This window comes from Rhinopithecus bieti, unplaced genomic scaffold (genome assembly GCF_001698545.2).
Source record: "Rhinopithecus bieti isolate Rb0 unplaced genomic scaffold, ASM169854v2 scaffold_47707, whole genome shotgun sequence".
NCBI classification, from domain to species: Eukaryota; Metazoa; Chordata; class Mammalia; order Primates; family Cercopithecidae; genus Rhinopithecus; species Rhinopithecus bieti.
The window spans coordinates 1,278,464-1,301,991 of NW_016819117.1; the positions used below are offsets into that span (position 1 = coordinate 1,278,464).

General features: G+C 54.0%; 1 protein-coding gene across 2 annotated transcripts; it reads right to left on the reverse strand.

Moving 5' to 3' along the window:
- Positions 1 to 6,789: 6,789 nt before the first annotated feature.
- HAGH (hydroxyacylglutathione hydrolase) lies at positions 6,790 to 23,528 on the reverse strand. Of its 2 annotated transcripts, XM_017858356.1 has the most exons (9): positions 23,471 to 23,528; positions 19,854 to 20,029; positions 19,294 to 19,358; positions 17,018 to 17,135; positions 15,949 to 16,057; positions 14,775 to 14,878; positions 14,499 to 14,600; positions 7,484 to 7,563; positions 6,790 to 7,116 (listed from the first exon to the last, which is right to left on the reverse strand). In XM_017858356.1, the coding sequence occupies exons 2-9, from the start codon at positions 19,956 to 19,958 to the stop codon at positions 7,017 to 7,019; spliced, it is 783 nt and encodes a 260-aa protein (XP_017713845.1). In that variant the 5' UTR covers positions 19,959 to 20,029; positions 23,471 to 23,528; the 3' UTR covers positions 6,790 to 7,016. The 2 variants fall into 2 exon arrangements, with proteins under 2 accessions (XP_017713845.1, XP_017713846.1); XM_017858357.1 differs by lacking the exon at positions 15,949 to 16,057.

Consider the following 23,528-nt stretch of genomic DNA (forward strand, 5'->3'; position numbering starts at 1 on the left):
TTTTTTTTTTTTTTTTTTTTTTAAAGCTGTCTTTTGGCCCAGTGTGGTGGCTCACATCTGTAATCCCAGCACTTTGGGAGGCTGAGGCTGGAGGGTTGCTTAAGCCCAAGATTTCAAGACTGGCCTAGGCAACATAGCAAGACCGCACCTCCACAAAAAATACAAAAATTAGCCACACATGGTGGTATGCACCTGTGGTCCCAGCTACTCGGGAAGCTGAGGCTGGGGCTGGAGAATTGCTTGAGGCTGCAGTGAGCCATGATCATGCCACTGCACTCCAGCCTGGTTAACGGGGCAAAGCCTCATCTCAAAAAGAATGAAAAAAAAGTTGTTGGTTTTTTTTTTATTTTTTTATTTTTTTTTGAGGCGGAGTCTCGCTCTTTCGCCCGGACTGGAGTGCAGTGGCCGGATCTCAGCTCACTGCAAGCTCCGCCTCCCGGGTTTACGCCATTCTCCTGCCTCAGCCTCCCGACTAGTTGGGACTACAGGCGCCCGCCACCGCGCCCAGCTAGTTTTTTTTTTTTTTGTATTTTAGTAGAGACGGGGTTTCACCGTGTTAGCCAGGATGGTCTCGATCTCCTGACCTCGTGATCCGCCCGTCTCGGCCTCCCAAAGTGCTGGGATTACAGGCTTGAGCCACCACGCCCGGCCAAAAGTTGTCTTTTTAAAGTACAAAAGTTTTTCATTGTGACAAGTTCCAACTGATTTTTTTTTTCTCTAACAACTCTTTGCCTAACCTAAGATGACAGAGATGTTCTCCTACAGCTGCTTCTGAAAGTTTGGTGGCTTCAGCTATTATATTTAGGTCTGTGATCCGTTCTGAGTTATTTTATGAGGATATGAGGAAGGGTCTCAAGTCACTTCTTCCACAGATATCTAATTGTCCCAACACCATCTGTTAGACTCTCCTTTTCCCAATTGAAATGTCTTAGCATTTTTGTTGAAAAATCAGATGGCCATGAATACAAGGGTTTATTCTAAACTCTGATCTGTTGTTCTTCATACCCTTCCTTACACCACTGTCACACTTTATTTTTGAGACAGAGTTTTGCTCTTGTTGCCCAGGCTGGAGTACAGTGGCACGTTATCAGCTCACTGCAACCTCCACCTCCTGGGTTCAAGCGATTCTCCTGCCTCAGCCTCCCGAGTAGCTGGTGGCCCACGCCTGGCTAATTTTTGTATTTTTAGTAGAGACGGGGTTTCACCGTGTTGGCCAGGCTGGTCTCGAACTCCTGACCTCAGGTGATCCACCCACCTTGGCCTCCCAAAGTGCTGGGATTACATGTGTGAGCCACCGCGCTCGGCCCCTGCTGGGATCTTAATAGGACCTGCATGGGATCCATGGGTCCATCTGGGGAGACGGAAATCGTAACAGGAGTCTCCGTCCCAATGACTGTGGGTTGTCTTTCCATTTTTCTCAGCAAATAGCTTCTGTTTTTAGTGTATAAATTGTCCGTTTCCTTCACCAAGGTGGTTCCTAAGTGCGTGTTCTAGTTTCCATGCTGGTGACTGGAATCTGAGTTTTGTTTGCATGGTTCGTAGTCTATAGAAAGGTGATGAATCTGTTAACTCTGGATCCCGAGGCCCAGCTGAACTTCCTTTTTGCAGTTGTGTGTGTCCCATAGGCCTTGCTCTGTAGAGGACCCTTGTGCTATGAATAGACACTTTTACTTTTTCCAATGTGTGTGTGTGTGGTTTTTTTTTTTAGCATCTTATGAAACGTCTTTTTCTGCCTTTAGAGGGAACCACTGTCACCCACCATGAACTACGCCACGAGCTTGGGAGGCAGAATAGTGCTCACCGCAAAGATGGCCACATTCTGAGCCCTGGGCCCTGGGATGTGAGGGCCGCACCACCCAGACGAGGTGCCAATTTCAGGTCAGTTCCCCAAATGGAACTGGGTTCCCCAAATGGGTTTTCCAGGTGAACCTAGGGAATCGTGTGGTCCTTAAAGGCAGAGGAGGAGTTGCCTTGAGGCATGGAGGACTTGGCCTGCTGCTGCTGGCTTTGAAGGTGGCAGGAAGGTCCACGAGCCAAGAGTGCCTCTTGAAAGGATGGGGGTATAGAACCTCTCCCAGAGCCCCTGCGGGGAACGCAGCCTTGCCCACACTTTCCTTTTAGTCTCGTGAGACCCGTGTCAGACTACCGACCTCCAAACCGCAAGATACACTCGTGTTTTGGTTCTTGGGTTTTTTTTTTTTTTTTTTTTTTTTTTTTTTTTGAGATGGAGTATTGCTGTCACCCAGGCTGGAAGTACAGTGGTGTGATCTCAGGTCACTGCAACCTCTACCTCCTGGGTTCAGGCAATTCTCTGGTCTCAGCCCCTCAAGTAGCTGGGATGACAGGCATGCGCCATCACACCCAGCTAATTTTTGTATTTTTAGTAGAGACGGGGTTTCGCCATGTTGGCCAGGCTGGTCTTGAACTTCTGACCTCAAGTGATTCACCCTCCTCAGCCTCCCAAAGTGTTGGGATGACAGGTGTGAGCCACCACACCTGACCTAAACTTGTGTTGTTTTAAATCACTGAGGTGGTGGTGACCTATCCCAGCAGCAAGTGGGGCCTAATGCAGACGGCCTTTTCTAGCTGGGGACGTCCCCTTCTCTTTCTGGGTTGCGAGATTCTTTATCAGGAACAGGAGTGGGACTTTGTACTGTGCTTTTCTGCATTGATTGAGATGGATCTCATGGGTCCTTTTTTTTTTTTTGGAAAACAGGCTGTGGCTCTGTCTCCCAGGCTGGAGTGCAGTGGCACGATCTCAGCTCACTGAACTTGCGCCTCCTGGGCTTACATGATCCTCTGGTTTCAGCCTTGTGAGTAGCTGAGACCATAAGCATGCGCTCCCATGCCTGGCTACTTTTTGGTTTCTTTTTGGTTTATTTTGGTAAAGACAGGGTTTCACTATATTGCCCAGGCTAGTCTTGAACTCCTGGGCTCAAGCAATCTGCCCACCTCAGCCTCCCAAAGTACTGGGATTACAGGCATCTGTTTTTCTATTAATGAGGCTTATGACCGTGAGTGCTTTGTAGATGTTTAAGCAACCTCACTTTACTGTGACAAACCCACGTGGTCATGGTGTGTGATGTTGCCGAGTTTGGGTTGCTAATATTTTGTTGAGGATCCTTACATCTGTGTTCATGACGGACATTGGTCTGTGGGGTGGGGGCGGGGATTGGGATGCCTTTCGCTGCCTTTAGCCCCTAGACTCGGGGGGCGCGCCTTGCCCGCCACGTTGTGAAGATTGTGAATGGTTAGGGTTCCTGACAGCTCACAGCGGCAGCCCTGTGGGCACAGGCTTCCTGTAGGAAAACTTAGGACTTCTCAATACTGTAATTTCTTGTTTCAGGTCTATTCAGATTTTCTGTTTCTGAGTCAATTGAAGTGATTTGTGTCCCTCTGGGAGTTTGTCAGCTTCACCTAGTTGGGTGGTTTTCCTACTATTCCAAGTCCTGTTCATTTCCGTAAGATTGGTAATGATGTCCCCTCTTTCATGCTTTTGGTAGTCAGTCTAGCTAAGAGTTTGCCAATTTTGTTGATCTTTTCAAGGAACTTTTGGTTTTTCTGCTTTCTAGTTTACTCATTTCCTCTCTAATCTTTCTTTAGGTTTCATTTGTTCTAGCTGAAAGTAGAATTCTTTTTTTCTTTTTTGAGACCGAGTCTCGCTGTCACTCAGGTTGGAGTGCAATGGCATGATCTTGGCTCACTGCAACCTCTGCCTCCCCCGTTCAAGCAGTTCTCCTGCCTCAGCCTCCCCAGTAGCTGGGATTACAGGCGCCTGCCACCATGCCCGGCTAATTGTATTTTTAGTAGAGATGGGGTTTCTCCATGTTGGCCAGGCTGGTCTCAAACTCCTGACCTCACGTGATCCACCCACCTCAGCCTCCCAAAGTGCTAGGATTACAGGCATGAGCCCGGCCAAAGCCAACTTTTTTTTTTTTTTTTTTTTTTTTTTAAAAGACAGAGTCTTGCTCTGTCACCCAGGCTGGAGTGCAGTGGCATGGTATCGGCTTACTGCAAGCTCCACCTCCCAGGTTCACACCCTTCTCCCACCTCAGCCTCCTGAGTAGCTGGGACAACAGGCACGTGCCGCCACGCCCAGCTAATTTTTTCTATTTTTAATAGAGACGGGGTTTCACCATGTTAGCCAGGATGGTCTCGATCTCCTGACTTCATGATCCGCCTGCCTCGGCCTCCCAAAATGCTGGGATTACAGGCGTGAGCCACCATGCCCAGCCAAACGTTTTTTATTTGAGACCCCCTTTTATTACATAGGTGGTTAAAGCTATAAATTTCCCTGTGAGCACTGTCAACTCCCACAACTACTGCCTGCCCCACCACCCCTACCATTCATATCATCAGGGCCAGGCACGGTGGCTCACACCTGTAATCCCAGCACTTTGGGAGGCAGAGGTGGGTGGATCACCTAAGGTCAGGAGTTCAAGACCAGCCTGGCCAACATGGCAAAACCCCGTCTCTACTAAAAATGCAAAAATGTAGCTGCGCATGGTGGTGGCACCTGTAATGCTAGCTACTCAGGAGGCTGAGGCAAGAGAATCACTTGAGCCCAGGAGGCAGAGGCTGCAGTGAGCTGAGACTGTGCCATGGCACTCCAGCCTGGGCAGCAGAGATCCTGTCTCAAGAAAATAAAAAATCAGATGTCAGGCATTTGTTGCATCCACAGAGGGCTGTTAAAATTACTTATTGGTTTACAAATGAGCACAGTGTTATAGAATGGAAGCATTTAAGGTTCTGGCCTAAGAATATTTGCTGACAAACAGAACAAACTCTTTGAACTGCGGTAGGGTTAGTGGGAGAAGAAAGCAAGAGAAGGAATATCTGTGTCCTGCCTCCTCACACACACCTGGCTTTGGCGGCATCCCAGAGGGGTCTGTGAGTCTGAGAACAGATCAGTGACCCCTCCAAGGGGACGGGCAATGCGTGTGGTCTGGAAGTACAGTGCCAGCCTTCCTCTTCAATCCACAAGCCTCGGGCCAGGCTTGCTCTTAGGTCCCCAGGGCCGCTCTGCCTCTCCACTCAGAAGAGCCTGTCTTCACGACCAGATGGCAGAGGGGGTGTGGGCCCCACAGAGTCGCCTCCCTTCACAGCTGCACTGACAGGGCAATCGGTCAGTCAGTGAATCAGTCAAATGTTTCAGAACATGCGAGAGGTGGGCACAGCATTGTGAATGGACTAAATGCCGCTCAACTGTGCGATTAATTAATTTCTTTGAGATAGGGTCTCCCTGTCCTCCGAGCCAGAATGCAATGGCACAAGCAAGGCTTACTGCAGCCTTGGACTCCCGGGCTCAAGTGATCCTCCTGCCTCAGCCTCCTGAGTAGCTAGGACTACAGCTCCACACCACCCTGCCCAAGTAACTTTTTTTTAAATTATTTATTTATTTTGAGATGGAGTCTTGCTCTGTCACCCAGGCTGGAGTGCAGTGGCACAATCTCGGCTCACTGCAAGCTCCGCCTCCCGGGTTCACGCCGTTCTCCTGCCTCAGCCTCCCGAGTAGCTGGGATTACAGGCGCCCGCCACCTCGCCCGGCTTTTTTTTTTTTTTTTTTGTATTTTTAGTAGAGACGGGGTTTCACCATGTTGACCAGGATGGTCTCGATCTCCTGACCTCAGGTGATCCACCCACCTCGGTCCCCCAAAGTGCTGGGATTACAGGCGTGAGCCACCGCGCCCGGCCCTCATACATTGTTTCAGATTAGCCCTAGGGGTTGCCTCTTACTGCCCTTCCCTCGTAGACCCTCTGCCACGAGGCACACCCAGAGCCTGGGCAGGACATGTGGCACCCACCCAGCTCTCCTGGGTCACAGGCCGAGAGCACGCCCCAGCTGGCTGCTTCCCCAGACAGCAGTGTGTGCTTTCTCAAGCAGAGACGGGGCTGGGGGTGCTGCCGAGCAGGGCACTGCCTGGAGGTCGCGGGATCTGGCCGCCTCCAGGAAGAAGACACGGCCACCTCTCCCTGCCAGGGACCTAAGCAGGTCAGACGGGCACGGGCTACAGCGATGCTGACCACAGCCGTGGGTCTGACAGTCACATTGGCACCCAGCCAAGGCCACAGCAAAGGCACCAGCTCACGCCCACAGACAGGAGTCCCGGGGTGACACGAGGCAGTGTGCCGCCGCATCCCTCGGGACTCCCCAGGAAGACCTGTGAGGGCAGCCTCTGAAGGGACGAGGGTGGGAGGGGGCATGGGAATGAGCATGGTGCCCAATGCCACGTTGCCAAGACCCAGAGGCTCTGGGCAGCTGGGGCACGGTTTCCTGCAGCCCTGGCCACCCCCATGCGGGGAGCTCAGGGCAGGAGACAGCACAGGCACAGCCACAGCAGCCGCTCCAGCTGAGCTGGAAACTTGGTGAGGAGCCCCCGCCTGCTTCGGGCACAAACACCGAGCCACCTTCCCCAGCCCAGGACAGCAGCAGCTGGAGAGCCCGTGGCCCTGGTGGGATGGGGTTCTGCTCTCGAAGGGCCCGAGCCCACACATCCCATGTCAACGCAGATTGTGATGGTGACCTGGGAGCCAGAAAGGTGTCGCTTCCTCTGGGGCGGGATGGTGGTGGCAAAGGGAAGGAGGAAGAACCCAGGGCACCCCAGGTATCCTCGCTCCTAGAGAGCCAGGAAATCCAGGAAGAGAGCACGCCCCCGCCGCCGGGGTCCTGACCTAAATCATGGGTGGGGGGACTGCAGTGGCTCACGGGGGAGGAGGAAGAAGAGGAGGAAGGCCCAAGGGGATGAGGGGAGGCCTAAAGGCCAGAAGAAAACAGTCTGCAAGTGTAAGTTATGGGAATAAATACTTTTTAAACTTATCTTATAAATATGCATTAGAACATCCAATAACACAAGCCAAGGGCTGTGAAATTAAGGTTAAATCAAGACTGAACTTCCTGCACGTCCAGCAGGAAAGCCAGTTACCTAAAAGAGCCTCATCTTCAAATGCTCTGAAGGTGCAAGGTGGCCTCAGTCCTGGGGCATCTTGACCAAATGCCCTGAAGGTGCAGGGCGGCCTCAGTCCCGGGGCATCTTGAACTCGTCCTTCTCCTTGCGCACGGACCTCATGGTGGTCACCGGGTCCGTCTCACCCGCGTGCTGCTGCACCGTCTTCTCCCTGCGGAGGCCAGCACCGGGCTGCAGGCTGTGCAGACCCATGCCCACCGCCCACCTGAGCAGCCAGGGCCAATGCAGAGGAAGGTGACTTGTGCTGGCTGTAGCCCAGCCCTGGGAGGACACGGAGGGTGGGGAGGTGGCAGCCACTCCCCGACAGGTTCTGAACTCCAGGGTCCAGAAGGACTCACGCCCCGGCCAAGGCGCCAGGAAAGGCTGGACCCCCCTCAAGAAGAGTGGTGGGGCTCTGCGGCTGCACATGCTACAGCTGCCCAGGGCAGCCTCAGCCTCAGATGCACCCCGCTGTGTGTGTAGGAGTGGGACTGCCAGAGGGGAGGGGCCTGCGCCCACCACTTGCCTTGGGCCCTCACCTCACTCTCATGAAGGGGTTGTAGGTAAACTCCTCTGCCAGGGTGGATGGCACTGTGGGCTCCCCGATGCTGTACTTCTCCTGCAAGAGAAACATGCCACTTTAATCACAAACTTTAAACGATGGCAGACCAGCATGGGGGCTCACGCCTATGATCCCAGCACTTTGGGAGGCTAAGGCAGATGGATCACTTGAGTCCTGGAGTTTGAGACCAGCCTGGACAACATGGTGAGACCCCGTGTCTACTAAAAATACAAAAAACTAGCCAGGCATGGTGGCGGGCACCTGTGGTCCCAGCTACTCAGGGGACTGAGATGGGAGGATCCCTTGAGCACAGGTCGAGGCTACAGTGAGCGAAGACTCTGCTACTGCCCTCCAGCCTGGGTGACAGTGACATCAAGTCTCAAAAAAGATGCTTCGGAACACCTGGTAACCTTAGGACACCGCCGGACTGACAAAGGCTGAGAAGGCAAGGTGAGCAGAGGCCGGAGGGTCTGTGCGTGTGGAAGAGGGAAGAGAAGCCAACGTCCGGGATGAGCTGCACATCCACCTTCCCGCACCGTCCTGGAGAGGACGACATGTCGGGACAGAGCTTCCTTTTCATTCACGTGGTTTACATTTCACGTTACGGAGTTAATAACAATGCAGGAGACACAAAAGAAACCACCACAGCTGCCCCCTCACAGCAAGCACAGGGAGGAGGGACACGGGAGCCCGCAGCAGGGGAGGCCACCCAAGCCCCCGCAGGCAGGCAGCTGGTCACTTCCACTCGAGACGGAGACGCTTTCCCTTCTGACAACACTGACCAGGGCAGATGGGTGGAGGCGGGGGGAGGAGAATGCAAACCCAGCTGCGGGGCCAACAGCGGGTCTCCCCACAGCCCTGGCCCTTCTACCACAGCCGCTCGAGGAGGCCTCAGGGCAGAGCTCTGACAGAAGCTGCTGGCACCCAAGCACAGACTCAAGACCACCGCGGCCTCACTCCCAAGGGTCCCCACCTGCTGTGGGCAGGGGTGTCAATGAGTGACCCTTCAGCTGGTGGAGCTGCACTGAGTGGGGGTCTGGCAGATGCTAAGATGGTTTCTCACTAATCCGTTCTTCCCTTCTGGTGAAAAGAATCTGAGAATGTTTTATAATACTCCTTGTGTTCCCACCAACATTCTCAATCCTAAAATCTTCCTCTACCCCTATGAGGGAAGAAAAGTTAACACATCTAAGGATATCTTTAAAACGAAGTACAAATTGTCATAAGCTTTTGGGTTACCTATTAAAACGAGTTTTAATGTTGTAGCTATTTTTTCTACAAAGTATGAAGCATTTAAAGACAAAAATAAGGTCAGTCAGCTGAGCACGGTGGTTCACACCTGTAATCCTAACGCTTTGGGAGGCCGAGGCAGGTGGATCATCTGAGGTCAGGAGTTTGAGACCAGCCTGGGCAACATGGTGAAACCCCATCTCTACTAAAATACAAAAAATCAGCTGGGTGTGGTGGCGGGTGCCTGTAATCCCAACTACTCAAGAGGCTGAGGCAGGAGAATCGCTTGATCCCAGGAGGTGGAGGCTGCAGTGAGCCGAGACCACACCACTATACTCCAGCCTGGGCAGCAGAGCAAGATGCTGTCTCCCAAAGAAGACAGGCCAGGCACAGTGGCTCAGGCCTGTAATCCCAGCACTTTGGGAGGTCAAGGCAGGTGGATCACCTGAGGTCAGGAGTTTGAGACCAGCCTGGCCAACATGGTGAAACCCCCATCTCTACTAAAAATACAAAACCTAGCTGGACATGGTGGCGCACGCTTGTGATCCCAGCTACTCAGGGGGCTGAGGCAGGAGAATTGCTTGAGCCTGGGAGGCAGAGGCTGCAGTAGTGAGCCGAGATCACACCACTGCACTCCAGCCTGGGTGAGAGTGAGACTCTGCCTCAAAAAATAAATAAAAAATAAAGTGAGTCCTTGCAGCACAGCTCAGAAGAGCTCCACCTCATGTGGGTTCGGGACTCCAGGGTCCAAAAGAAGTTGAAAACTCTCAACGTCCCTCATATTGGGATTGGTAAATGATTTATGGGTGACATCCACGCAATAGTATATTTTACACCTATTAAAAAGAATGAGGCCGGGCGTGGTGGCTCGTGCCTGTAATCCCAGCACTTTGGGAGGCCAAGGCAGAAGGATCACTTGAGCCCAGGAGTTCAAGACCAGCCTAAGCAACATGGTGAAACCCCCTCTCTACCAAAAATGCAAAGATTAACCAGGCATGATGGCATAGGCCTGTAATCCCAGCTACAGGAGGCTGAGGCAGGAGAATCGCCTGAACCCGGGAGGCAGAGGTTGCAATGAGCCGTGATTGTGCCACTGTACTCCAGCCTGGGCGGCAGAGCAAGACACTGTCTCTCCCCAACCAATTAAAAAAAAAAAAGAACCCCAGCACTTTGGGATGCTGAGGCGGGCAGATCATGTGGTCAGGAGTTTCAGACCATCCTGGCCAACATGGCGAAACCCCGTCTGTACTAAAAATACAAAAATTACCCAGGCATGGTGGCACATGCCTATAATTCCAGCTACTTGGGAGGCTGAGGCATGAGAATCGCTTAAACCTGGGAGGCAGAGGTTCAGTGAGCCGCGATGACGCCCCTGGACTCCAGCCTGGGCAATAAGAGCAAAACGCTGTCAAAAAAAAAAAAAAAAAGTACAAACTGTCAATCAGGAATGAAAGCAAGAATATCATTCCAGATCCAGCAGACATCTGGCGGGTGGGAATTCATACTGATCTAAATGTTAAAACTATACTAATTCCAGAAAGAAAATACAGGAGCAAAGTTTTTGACCTTGGGAGAAGCAAAGATTTCTTAGATGGAAGACAAAAAAGAATGAACCATAAAAGAATCTATTAGACTTCATTAAAATAAAAAATGTTTGCTCAAAAGACACTGCTAAGAAAACCAGAGGCTGCAGAATGGGAGCAGCCAGGCAGGAGGCTGCGTCTCACCAGGGATGGGGCTCCAGCACCTCCTTCCAAAAGGCTGGCTCCACTGCCTGCGTGCTGGGAGGACCCGGACCAGCCAGCGTGCCCACGCCTTCCTGGCAGGAAAGCAAACACCACAAGCACCAGGGAAGGGGAGTTTTGGCAGCTTCTTTGAAAGTCAAACACACCTCCCGTCCAGCCTGGCCACTCCCTTCTCCTGGGTGTTCATCACACGCGGGGTCGGGGGGCAGTGGCTGGGATGTCCATCCCTCCAAATGCATGCTGAAATCTGATTCCCAATTAACAGAGGTGTTTGGACGGGGGTCCCCTGTGAGTGGCTGCCCTGCTCCAAGTGTGAGTTGTTGTAAACCACCAGGAACTGGTGGTTTAAGAGAACCTTGTGCCCCCACTCTCTCCTTCCTCTGGCCACATGCTTCACACCACCAGCTCCTTTCCCCTTCTGCCATGAGCAGCAGCAGCCTGAGGCCTCGCCAGGTGCAGACGCCCAGGCCATGCTGCTTATAGCCTGCACAGCCATGAGCCACATAAACCTCCTTTTGTAAGTCACCCAGCCTCAAGTATTCCTTTATAGCAACACCACACAGACTAAGACACCAAGGAAGTTAAAGTATACATCCGCTGTGTTTCCAACTAGTATCAACAAATAATCACGACCAGAAGTGCTTAGCGATCATTTAATAACACGTGTAAGACCTTGAACACGCAAATTCCAAACCACTGCTGAGAAAAACTAAAGACCTTAATAAATGGAAAACTCACAGAAACAATGTTAAGATCTCAATTCTCTCCAAATCAGTTATCACAACAGTCCCAATCAAAAGCCAAGCTAGCTTTCTTGGTAGAAGCTCACAAGATGATTCTACAAACAGAAATGCAAAAGGCTTAAAACAACTAAAACCATTTTGAAAAAGAACATTGGAGAATTTACACTACTGATGTCAAGACAGCATAGAGCTAGAGTCATCAAGATGCTGTGCTCGGACACCATGGCAAGTCATACAGACCAACGAAACAGAGCATAGACCAGAAGCAGACTCGGGCATAGAGGGTCCATTCTCTTTAGAAAGGTGCCAAGGCAATCGAGGGAGGAAAGGACAGTCCTTCAACAGACAGCGCTAAACATGTCGGGATCACACTGCGAGAGGGTGAACCTCTACCCTCGCCTCGCATGACACACAAACACCATCTTGAACTAAGACTTTAAAACTTCTAGGAAGAAACACAGGAGAAAGTCTTTGTGAGCTAGGGGTACGCAAATATTCTTAGAAAGGGCACAAGAAACATAAAAGAAAAAATGAGTGGCCAGTGCGGTGGCTCACGCCTGTAATCCCAGCACTTCGGGAGCCCAAGGCGGGCGGATCACCTGAGGTTGGGAGTTCGAGTCCAGCCTGATCAACATGGAGAAACCCTGTCTCTATTAAAAATACAAAATTAGCTGGGTGTGGTGGTGCATGCCTGTAATCCCAGCTACTCAGAAGGCTGAGCCAGGAGAATCACTTGAACCCGGGAGGTGGATGTTGTAGTGAGCTGAGATCGCACTACTGCGCTCCAGCCTGGGCAACAAGAGTGAAACTCCGTCTCAAGAAAGATAGAGAAAGAAATGAATCAATTGAACTTCACCAAAACTATAAACTCTTTTCCAAAAGACAATGTTAAGAAAATGAAAAGGCAAGCCATGAGCTGGGAGAGAAAAACATCTTTTAAATATGTATCTTCCAGATGATATAAGGAACTCTTACAAGAGCAACCCAACAGGCCAAACCCAATATTTATTTATTTATTTTTATTTTATTTTTTTGAGACGGAGTCTTGCTCTGTCACCCAGGCTGGAGTAGTGCAGTGGCCAGATCTCAGCTCACTGCAAGCTCCGCCTCCCGGGTTTACGCCATTCTCCTGACTCAGCCTCCGGAGTAGCTGGGACTACAGGCGCCCGCCACCTCGCCTGGCTAGTTTTTTTTTTTGTATTTTAGTAGAGACGGGGTTTCACCATGTTAGCCAGGATGGTCTCGATCTCCTGACCTTGTGATCCGCCCATCTCGGCCTCCCAAAGTGCTGGGATTACAGCCTTGAGCCACCGCGCCCGGCCCAAACCCAGTACTTAAAATAGACAAAAGATTGAACATAAACTTAACAAGAAGGCATCCAAAGGCCAACACACACATGAAAAGATGGTCAACCCCATTCGTCATGGGGAAATACACATCTTAAAGGCAGTGAGACACCACCACATGCAAGTTGGAATGGCAAACATTAAAGAGACCAGCGACCCAATGCAGTGCTAGCACAGTGTGGAGCTCTGGAACTCACACACTGGTGGTGGACTGCAGAGCGGTACAACCATTTTGGAAAACGGTTCATACATTTAACCACACAACACAGCAATTCCACTCTTAGGTAGGTACCCAAGAGCAATGAAAACATACCCACAAAAAGACTTGTACACAAACGTTCATAGCAGCTTTATTCAAATAGCAAAACACTGGAAACAGACGAATGGATAAAATAATGATAGCATTTGCACACGATGGGCTACTGAGACGCAAAGAGCATGGCTGACCCTCACCAACTTCGGCGGGGCTGAGAATGACACAGAGATGACAGAACAATGTGCTTCTCCTCATGGGAAACTCTAGAAAGTGACCTGAGGTCAGAGCAGAGCCACAGCTGGCGGGGACGCCACATGGGAGGGGCACAGGAGCCTTTGGGGTAGTGGAAAGTTCCACATCTGGACTGTGGAGGGGATTACACAGGTGCAAACATAATCAACATTCCTCAAACTGCAACCTGCCCACTCAAGAGAGACACACGGGCCAGGCGCAGTGAGTGGCTCACGCCTGTAATCCCAACACTTTGGGAGGCCGAGGCAGGCAGATTACCTGAAGTCAGGAGTTCAAGAGCAGCCTGGCCAACACGGCAAAACCCCATCTCTATTGAAAATAGAAAAGTTAGCTGGGCATGTTGGCTGGCACCTGTAATCTCAGCTACTTGAGAGGCTGAGGCAGGGAGACTTTTTTTATTTTTATTTTTTAGACAATGTCTCGCTCTGTCGCCAGGCTGTAGTGCAGTGGCATGATCTCTGCTCACTGCAACCTCTGCCTCCTGGGTTCAAGCGATTCTCCTGCCTCAGCCTCCCAAGTAGCTGGGACTATAGGCACACACCACCACGTCCAGCTAATTTTTTGTATTTTTAGTAGAGATGGGGTTTCACCATGTTGGCCAGGATGGTCTCAATCTCCTGACCTTGTGATCCACCCACCTCGGCCTCCCAAGGTGCTGGGATTACAGGCGTGAGCCACCATGCCCGGCCAGCAGGGAGAATTTCTTGAACCCAGGAGGTGGTGGTTGCAGTGAGCCGAGATTACACCACTGTACTCCAGCCTGGGCAACAGAAGGAGACTCCATCACAAAAAAAAAAAAAGATGAATATTTATGATTCCTCTGATTTAGAGTTTGAATTTTATGAATATTATAAAATAACAAACCTCTAAATTGAAAAGATGCTCAACAAAACAAGTGATTTACTTAAAACAATAAACCTGTTCAAGGCAGCGACTCTCCACTCAGCAGAGGGAAGCCACGCCTGAGACCACCAGGTGTGTGCGCTTCTGACAGCATTTCCAGTGAATTCGGGGAAACACTCCTGGAGAGCCTCTCCTGCTCCCGCAGCCTCTGGCCCAGCTGGCCTGGGCTATGCCATGGAGGCTCACCTGGGGCCATCATGGAGATAAGTCCTTTGGACACAGAGCCACATTCTGTGGCCTGGAGAGCCAGCAGAGCCACGTGGTGCCAGCCCGACCCCACTGCTCAGAATACGGGAACAGGCTGGGCACCTGTTAGACATGCAGTGTCTGAGGCAGAAGAATCTCAACAGAACCCCTGGGTTCGCCGTGCAGGGCGAGCTGGGCCACACTGGCCGGAATCCCAGGACTGCTCTCTGGGCTCGGAGGTGTGACTGTCTACCCACTCTGGTGACCCCACCGTGCACAGTAGCCCTGAGCAGCCCACAGGAAAGCACTGCACAGTGACAGCCCCACTCACCTTGGCCCAGGCCAGCTTCTCCTGGATGGCGGCATTGCCAGGCTCCACGTGGCGTGCAAACTTGAGGTTGTTGATGGTGTACTCGTGGCCACAGTAGACTCTCTGAGGAGACAGGCAACAGTTGAGCTCAGAAGGCTGTTACCACCCGTGGAAGTCCTCAGGGACGGGACCTGGACCCTCCCGGGGGGGTGTCCAGTGAGTGGGTGCCAGAAGGGAGAGCAGGCCCGCCCTGGGTGAGGCCCTCCAAACCCCGGCCCACAGGGAGGCGCTGCCTACTGTGTCTGGGGGCAGCCGGCCCAAGACCTCCAGCAGAGCTTTACACATCTCATCCGCAGTCCCTTCATAGAACTTCCCGCAGCCAGCCACAAACAAAGTGTCACCTGGAAACAAGGACAGCCATGAGGTGGGGGCCACTCGAGGCTGGTGGCTGGGACTCAGGAGGGGGCCAGAAGCAGGGTGACACTCACCAGCAAGGCCCAGGCCCCGAACCCTGGCTGCCCTTCAGCCACAGCTGCCCAGACTCAGCACCCTGCATTCTGGCTCCCACACCTCCTTCCAAGTCTCAGGTGACAATGCCAACCACCCGACTGGCCGTGCAGACCCGAAACCCAAGTCACTCCTCCCTCCCAGCCCCCAGTCCCACCAACTGTGGCTCTGAGACCCTCACAAACCCAGCCCTCTCCCCGAACACCCAGCAGCCCCTCTCAGCCCCGTGCCTGGCTCCTGTCTTCCCTTGGCCCCAGCAGCCAGCGCCACCCTGTGACCAAGGTCTCACCACCCTGGCTGAGCTGACCAGAACCACCTCTCACCCACAGCGGGGGATGCGGCCCGAGTGTGGCTCTGGGCCACCAGAAGGCCTCCCGGCCGTGCAAGGCCCACACCGAGTCACCGGGTGAAACCCCGCACTGTTGGGCCAGTCGGGACCAGATGACAGTAACAAGCATGGGAGGCAGCCCCCGCCCCCAGCAGCCTCCACACCGCTTTGAAGGTTGCAGCCATGAAGGGCCCGGCCTACAGTGGGGCCGTCCCCTGGCCATATGACCTCCAGAGGTGCCTCCACGGGTCTGCAACAACTCTGGGAGGCAGGCAGGGCCCCTAGACTGGCACAGATCCCCGAGTCCACACTACGGCATCGAGAACACAGCCCCAGGGCTGAGCCACCTCTCGCCCTGCTAGAAGAAACCGACTCCTTTCCTGTGGGATCCACCAGGACCCCAGCTGTCCAGCAGTCTCCGCCAGCACAGCCCTTGCTGCAGGCGTCACTTCCTTCCAGACCACGATCCAAACCCGTCGGAGAAGGAAACGGCCAGCCCCACCACGAGGCTCCCAGCACCCACCCCTGGGTCCTCACAGCAGCGCAGAAGGCCATGAAGCTGCCCCCGTGAGCCTGCCTGGCAGGAGACACAGGGTCTTCACAAAGAACCACGGCCCCCCACACCCGAACACGCACCTGTGAACACAGCAGGGGGCTCCGAGCCACCGGGCTTGCTCACGAAGTAACAGATGTGGCCTGAAGTGTGGCATGGTGTCGCCAGGCACTTGACGTTGAGAGACCCCACCTTAAACAAAGCAAGCGACCGCGTGTGCTCCCAGACACCCTGGAGAGCGTCGCCCAGGGTCACGGCGCGCAGCCTGGGCCCTCCGGGGCCTCCTCAGCTCTGAGGGAAATGCCTGTGAAAGTTGGGCAGGCGCTCCCCGCCACAGGACTGGGGGGCTCACTCCATGGGTGTGCCCCAAGTGCGGGGCCACCCTGGAACGAGAGCACTTGCATGTAAAAAACCAAGGGGCGGCCGGGCGCAGTGGCTCAAGCCTGTAATCCCAGCACTTTAGAAGGCCGAGACGGGCGGATCACGAAGTCAGGAGATCGAGACCATCCTGGCTAACACGGTGAAACCCTGTCTCTACTAAAAAATACAAAAAACTAGCCGGGCGAGGTGGCAGGCGCCTGTAGTCCCAGCTACTCGGGAGGCTGAGGCAGGAGAATGGCGTGAACCCGGGAGGCAGAGCTTGCAGTGAGCCGAGACCGCGCCACTGCACTCCAGCCTGGGCAACAGAGGGAGACTCCGTCTCAAAAAAAAAACGAAGGGTTTTCTCCTTCAAAACTGGGCCGAATCCACGCTCGGCATCTGGCTAGGAAAGACGGCTTTCCTTCCCACACATGGCCTTTTGTTTTCCTCTGTCCCCATCTGCCCCAATTCTTCAAAAATGTTCACACCTTCAAAAAGGCTGAAGACCCCCTCACAGCGCCCTCCCGCCTGTATGCTGCACTCTCGAACGGAGACCCTGCCCACGTGGCCCACGCCCCAGGGTCTCGGAGCCCTGCTTCACAGCGCCGCACACAGCCATGTTTTGCACACTCCTGTCCTTGTGCCTAGACAGAGAAGACCATCCATGCTACTGCAGAGGACCACTGAGAGCATTCCCGGGTCACCGGGTTAGGGAGCAAAGAGGATGCAGGGAGGGCCCCCCACTGCTCCTGGCAGGGCCACGCTGGGGCACCTCCAGGGCTCACTCCTTACCTGCAGTGTGGACAGGTGAGTGATTTTGTGAGTCAGGGCCCCGATACGGTCGTCACCCCCATACACCTTCAGTCCCGACTGCAGCTTGACCAGTTTCTCATTCCCGCCAGCATGGTCCCTGGAAGTCAAACAGGAAACCTGGGCTGCCTGCTGCTTTTAAACCCTGGTCAAACAGGATGCTTATTTTGCACATGCAAAGGAAGCCGAGGAAACAAATCACAGACACCTGGATGATCCTGTGGCCTGGGTTCTGAGCGTGGGGGCCTGGGGTTATCACCTGGACGTCTTTACAAAGCACCACCTGGTTCCCACCCCCACGTCCTGGTGCAGTGGGTCTGGGGAGGGCCTGGGGTGGGGTTTTTTAATTTTGAAAGCCCCCAGCTGATCCTGATGTGCTGCCCAGTTTGTGACCCGACACTCTGGCAGAAGATCAAACTGTTCAGCATGGGAATCACCTGGGGTGCGTCTGGTATGAGCAGCTGGCCCAAGGCGGTCTGTCTACAGGGGAGGCCTTCTGATGTGCAGCAGGTGGAGGTGCCTCCTGCGCGCCCAGGTTTCCCCAGGGGAACCTGCCTGACCTGCATTTCAGACAGGGGCAGTCGCAGGGGCCCTTCCCGCGCCTCACATGACATCACAGACTCCTTCATGTGCCTCCCATGAAAACTCCAGCGACCACACCAGAAACCACCCGCCTTGGCACCACTGGGCCCCAAGATAACAGGGTGGAGTGGTGGCCGCAGCCCTCTGCCCCTCCCACCCTTCAGGAGGGCACGGCACACAGGCCTCCGTCAGCCCATCACCACCCACCACCACTGAGCAAACCCCACCCCGCCGACGCCAGGGCCTGGCTTAGGACTGCACGTGCCGGCGTGAACGTCAGCGGGGCTGGGAGCTCAAAAGCACCACAGTGTTGGAAAGAGACGGCTGCCGCGAGGCCGGTAGAGGCAGGGAGCTGCAACAAGCTGTGATGCGCCAAGCAGCCACACGGAGGCCACCACCAGGGTTCCCTGGAGGAGGCACAGTGGCAGCAGGGGCCTCGCACGACAGGCAGGCAAATGTGCTGAGAGACAGCAGCTCAGCCACACAGGACAAGGGCCAGGGAGGCTGCCAGCACCGCCCCTCAAGTCCAGGTCCCTGCATGGACACCTCTGATGACTCCACAGAGGCTTGTGAGGCCCGACTCACAGAGCCTGAGACTCTCCAGGCCTGAGTCCGGCTGTGTGTGAACTGTGACGCTTCCATCAAACCCTGGCCAAGCCACCAGCATGGGGTTCCCACCACCAAGAAGAGGACAAAAGGTTCATTTCACCCCAACACAGAGGCTGGGGAAGTCACAGTTCAGAGGCCCTAAAGCAGTGCCAGACGGGCCCCGGCTCAGGAGAAAGGTGCCGGCTGCCCTCGGGTGCTTGCTTGGCAAAAAGAAGAGTCAAATAAACACTTTTTCTAGCTTTGAAGAGCCTCAGAAATTTCCAAAAGCCAAACAAGGGCCTTGAGCAGGCAATGCCAGCCCTAGAACCCAGATACAGCGCTTTATTCATCTATTTTCAAGGATTTTAAAAAACCCAACCTCTCCAGATAGGGCTGCTTGTCTTTTGTTTTTTTGAGATGGAGTCTCGCTCTGTCACCCAGGCTGGAGTGCAATGCCACAATCTCATCTCACTGCAACCTCCACCTCCAGGGTTCAAGTGATTCTCCTGCTTCAGCCTCCCGAGTAGCTGAGATTACAGGCTCCTGCCAGCACGCCCAACTAATTTTTGTATTTTCAGTAGAGACTGGGTTTCACCATGTTGGCCAGGCTGGTCCTGACCTCAAGTGACCCACCCACCTCAGCCTACCAAAATGCTGGGATTATAGGCATAAGCCACTGTGCCCGGCCGGCTGCTTGTTTTTTTTGTTGTTGTTTTTTGTTTTTCTTTTTTTATAAAACTCACCTGTAAAGTCATTTCCTCCCCAACATTGAGGCCAACGTGCCAGGGCACAAGCCCGCGTGGCCCAGGAGAGAGCAGGGGGGTGGGGCCTGAGGGTAAGGCTGTAGCCTTCTCCCCTCACCCTGCCGGCCTCGGGGCCTCAGAGTCACTGCAGCACCAGACTCGCCCCTTGGGGGCAACGGTGAGCCCCGCGTCTTTCTCAGAAGTCTGCTGGGGGACTATCCTCACACAGCAGACAGAGCTGTGGGGGAAGACAGGTCTTGATGTCCCTAAACCCACAAGGGCGAGAAGTGAACCAGGTCCCGCACCCCTAGGCAAGACCCGGGCCCCCATGGCGCCGGCACTTACCAGTGGTGGTGGGTGGTGAGCACTGTGGTCAGTTTCACCCCATGCTTTCTCGCCGCATCCACGACCTGCAGTGACCCCAGGGCAGGACAAAGGCCCGTCACACTCCCAGGCCTGGCTCTCCGGCCTACAGAGTAGGGTGCCCAGTGGAACCCAGGACATGCCAGGAGGGGCCGCTGACACAGCCCGTCCTGACCCTGCCGGCTTGCCCTGCTCCAGCAGAGCCAGTGAAAGCACCTTCTCCTTCCTGCTCAGACTGACTCCTGCAACTACCTACGACTGCTCCAAGCCCCTCTAGCTCTGAGGACACCACCCCCAGAGGCAGCATGCAGGGGCAGAAAGCCTCCAAGAAGAGCCAAGTGCCCGGGATTTTACAGCACAGCGTTTTCTGTGTCACTGCCTCTTGCCTCCACGCTTCTTGGGGCCCTGTAACAGAGTGGCTGGCGACTAATTTCCATTTAGCTTAGGCAAAATTGCAAGGACACTGCGGTTAGGAAACCCATCGGGGGTGAGAACTCCGAGCTGGATGATGAGGGCAGAGGGCCGGGCACAGCCATGCGCACCTTCTGGGGCTGCACCGGGTCCACGATGGCAGCCTCCTTGGTCTCATCATCGATGACCAGGTACATGTAGTTGTCGGTCAGGGCAGGGAGCACCTCCACCTTCATGGTGCCCTCGTCCACAGTCAGATTCTTCCGCAAATCTGTGTGGTGGAGGAGAACTCCCAGCAGGGCTGGACCTGCAGACACAGAGCACAACTCAGTTGGTGTCCGCGCCAGGCCCTCCACGACAGGATGCACAAAATGCAGTGCTTCCCAGCCTTTCTAGGTTCCTTTGAAAGGGAATATCCTGGCCAGGTACGGTGGTTCTTTTTTTTTTTTTTTTTTGAGACAGAGTCTCGCTCTGTTGCCCAGGCTGGAGTGCAGTGGCGCGGTCTCGGCTCACTGCAAGCTCTGCCTCCCAGGTTCATGCCATTCTCCTGCCTCAGCCTCCTGAGTAGCTGGGACTACAGGCGCCCGCCACCACGCCTGGATAATTTTTTGTATTTTTAGCAGAGAGGGGGTTTCACCATGTTAGCCAGGATGGTCTCGATCTCCTGACCTCATGATCCGCCCACCTCGGCCTCCCAAAGTGCTGGGATTACAGGCATGAGCCACCGCGCCTGGCCGATACAGTGGTTCTTGCCGGGAATCCCAGTGCTTTAAGAGACTGAGGTGGGAGGACTGCTTGAGGGCAGGAGTTTGAAACCAGCCTGGGCAACATAGGAAGACCTTGTCTCTACAAATTTAAAAATTAGCCAGGCCTGGTGGTGTGTGCCTGTAGTCCCAGCTACTCTGGAGGTTTAAGCCCAGGAGTTTGAGGCTGCAGTGACCTATGACTGTGCCACTGCACTCCAGCCTGGGTGACAAGACAAGAAACTGTTAATAAAAAAAAAAAGAAGAAAAAAAAGAAAAAGAAAGAAAAAGAAAAAAAAAGAACCAAAAGGAATATCTTCATATATCCCTAAGGAAAACATAGGAACTGACTCATGCTCACATTCATGGAAATCAACTGTTTCAGACTTATGATCTCTATATTCTTTTTTGAGAACTCTGAAAGGATAGGATGGCCAGCTTGTGACTGTGAGGCAAACCGCTGCTAGTTCTGGGGTATTCACAGCCCGGACTCGGACAGAACATGAAGAAGGGAACACAGACTGGGGGTGCCCCAGCCTGGCCATCTGCCCTCCAGCAAGCTGTGTTGCCACCACTGACTAAGCGAGCCTGCGTTCCATGCAGTTACAGCCCTTCTCAGCCTCTAGCCAGAAAGAACCAATACTTGACGGCAGGCTGAGGCAGGAGAATCGCTTGAACCTGGGAGGTGGAAGTTGCAGAGAGCCAAGCTTGCCCCACTGTAATCCAGCCTGGGCGACAGAGTGAGGCTCTGTCTCAGAAAAAAACAATACTTGCTCTTGAACGGCACGAATGTGAAATGTGCACAAGAATCAGCAGTTCCTTTGAGACGGAAAGCCGGCCACAACTGCGCCAGATTCAAGTGTGAAGGATACAAAACCACCATCCAACTGACCCACAGGTCTCTGCCACAGGGGCCCAGGAGGTGGGAGGAGTGGGTGGCCAAGGGACAAAAGCGTCTACCACCCAGTCGACCAACGCAAAAGTATTTTCAGCAATGAAACTCCTACTAAATCTAAAAATACAACATGGGGGCCTCAACAATACCTTCAGTTCCGCTCTACAGGGGGAAGAAACCACAGAAGGTGGCAGGGGACAGTGCAATCCTGGGATAGGTGCCAGGGCAGGGGCTTCTCCCAAAAGGGATCCAGAAATGGGCAGCACCCTCCAACTGACAGACACACACGTCTCCAGGGCCCATCTAAATGGGGAATCCGACCTTATTTCCACAGCCAGAGAAACTGCCCAAACTATAGTTTCACCGTACAAAGATATCCTATCACCCGTATGACAATCAGCCGGGCATTTTCCAGATCATTCTCCTCAGGTACAATATACTGAGATTTCTATATGAGCAGCTTCCTGCGATATTCCCCTTCCCCTTAGCCTCAGTACCACCCCAGCCCAAGGAGCACACCAAGCAGAGTGTGGGTGCTGGGGGCTGCGACAGGATTCCCTGAGTGCCAGGGCATCCTCCTGGAAAGGAGCTCCACTGATACTAGCAGAACATTACAAACAAAACTACTGCCCATGGGCGATGGCCATGCCTGTCATCCCAGCACTTTTGGAGGCCGAGGCAGGTGGATCACTTCTGAGGTCAGGAGTTAGAGACCAGCCTGGCCAACATGGTGAAACCCCACCTCTACTCAAATACAAAAATTAGCTGGGCGTGTTGGCGAGTGCCTGTAGTCCCAGCTACTCAGGAGGCTGAAGCAGCAGACTCGCCTGAGCCTGGGAGGCAGAGGTTGCAGTGAGCCAAGATTGGCCACTGCACTGCCTCACAACTGGTGCTCAGCCTCCCATGGGGACCATCACAGCCTCCTAAAGAAGCTGACAACCCATGGAGGTGCCTTTATTTCTGACGAAAGACGCAGCTGGTGCCAGCACCAGCAGAAACCTTATTCCCTTTCCCTATCACTCAGCCCAACACTGCCTGGAAATGTTCCCGGCTCGCTGTTTTTTAACTGTAATACTTTGTACAAACAGGCCAAGGACCTGCAGCTTGGGGCCTGGGCCAAGTCCAGAAATGTTTGGTTTGGCCCACAAAATTTTTTTTTTTTTTTTTTTTTTTTTTTTTTGAGATATGGTCTCACTCTGTCCCCTAGGCTACAGTACAGTGGTGCGATCACGGGTCACTGCAGCCTCAAACTCCTGGTCTCAAGCGATCCTCCCACCTCAGCCACCAAAGTGACTGAAACTACAGTTGTGTGTCACCACGCCCGGCTGATTTTGTTTAGTTTTTATAGAGATGAGGTCTCAACATGTTGACAGGCTGGTCTGGAACTCCTGGACTCAAGGGATCCTCCCGCCTCGGCTTCCCAAAGTGCTGGGATGACATGACAGGCGTGCGTCACTGCACTTCTTTTTTAAATCAGGAAGTTTCACAGCATCTTGCTTCCCTTGAACTGGGCGGCACTAAATACGGGGGCTGGGGGCTCCCTTAGAATGGGGCAGGCACGCCCTGCCGATGCACACAGTCCCGCTGGAACTCTCTGCCTGGGCCCTTATGAATGTCCCTAACGTCCCTAAAACTGTAATTCTGAGGACCTCTAAATCCCTGTCCGTTACTTAGCAATGGTGACATTTTACCCCCTGCAGAGCCTTGACAGCTTTTGGCGAGATCTGGAAACCGCCAGGGACGCCTCCCTGCCTGCGCCTCCGCCCGCCCAGTGCCCTGCGCTGCGCACCCGCCCAGGGCGCTGGCCCGGCCGGCCTCGCGACCACCTCGGGCGAATGACACGCCGGGTCCCCAGACAGGGAGGCTCCGGCGCCGGGCGGGCAGCTCCACCACCGCAGGCGGCGCCGCGAGAGCGCGGTCCTTGCAGCCGGGCAGCAGGTGCGGGGTGGGCCAGGCGTCCCGGGGCCCTGCCCGCTGCGCCTCAGAGCCGCGCCCCAGGCTCTCCTCGGCGCCGGCCCGGGCAGGACGCGATGCCCTGGAGGCGTCAGAGGCACGGCCGGCCCAGCCCGAGCGTGGAGGCCGCGCCGGACGCAGGCCTGGCCCTGCTTACCTAGCGCTTTCCGCACCCGCGGCCCCGCGCCCGCTCCGCGCCCGCCTCAGCGCCTGCG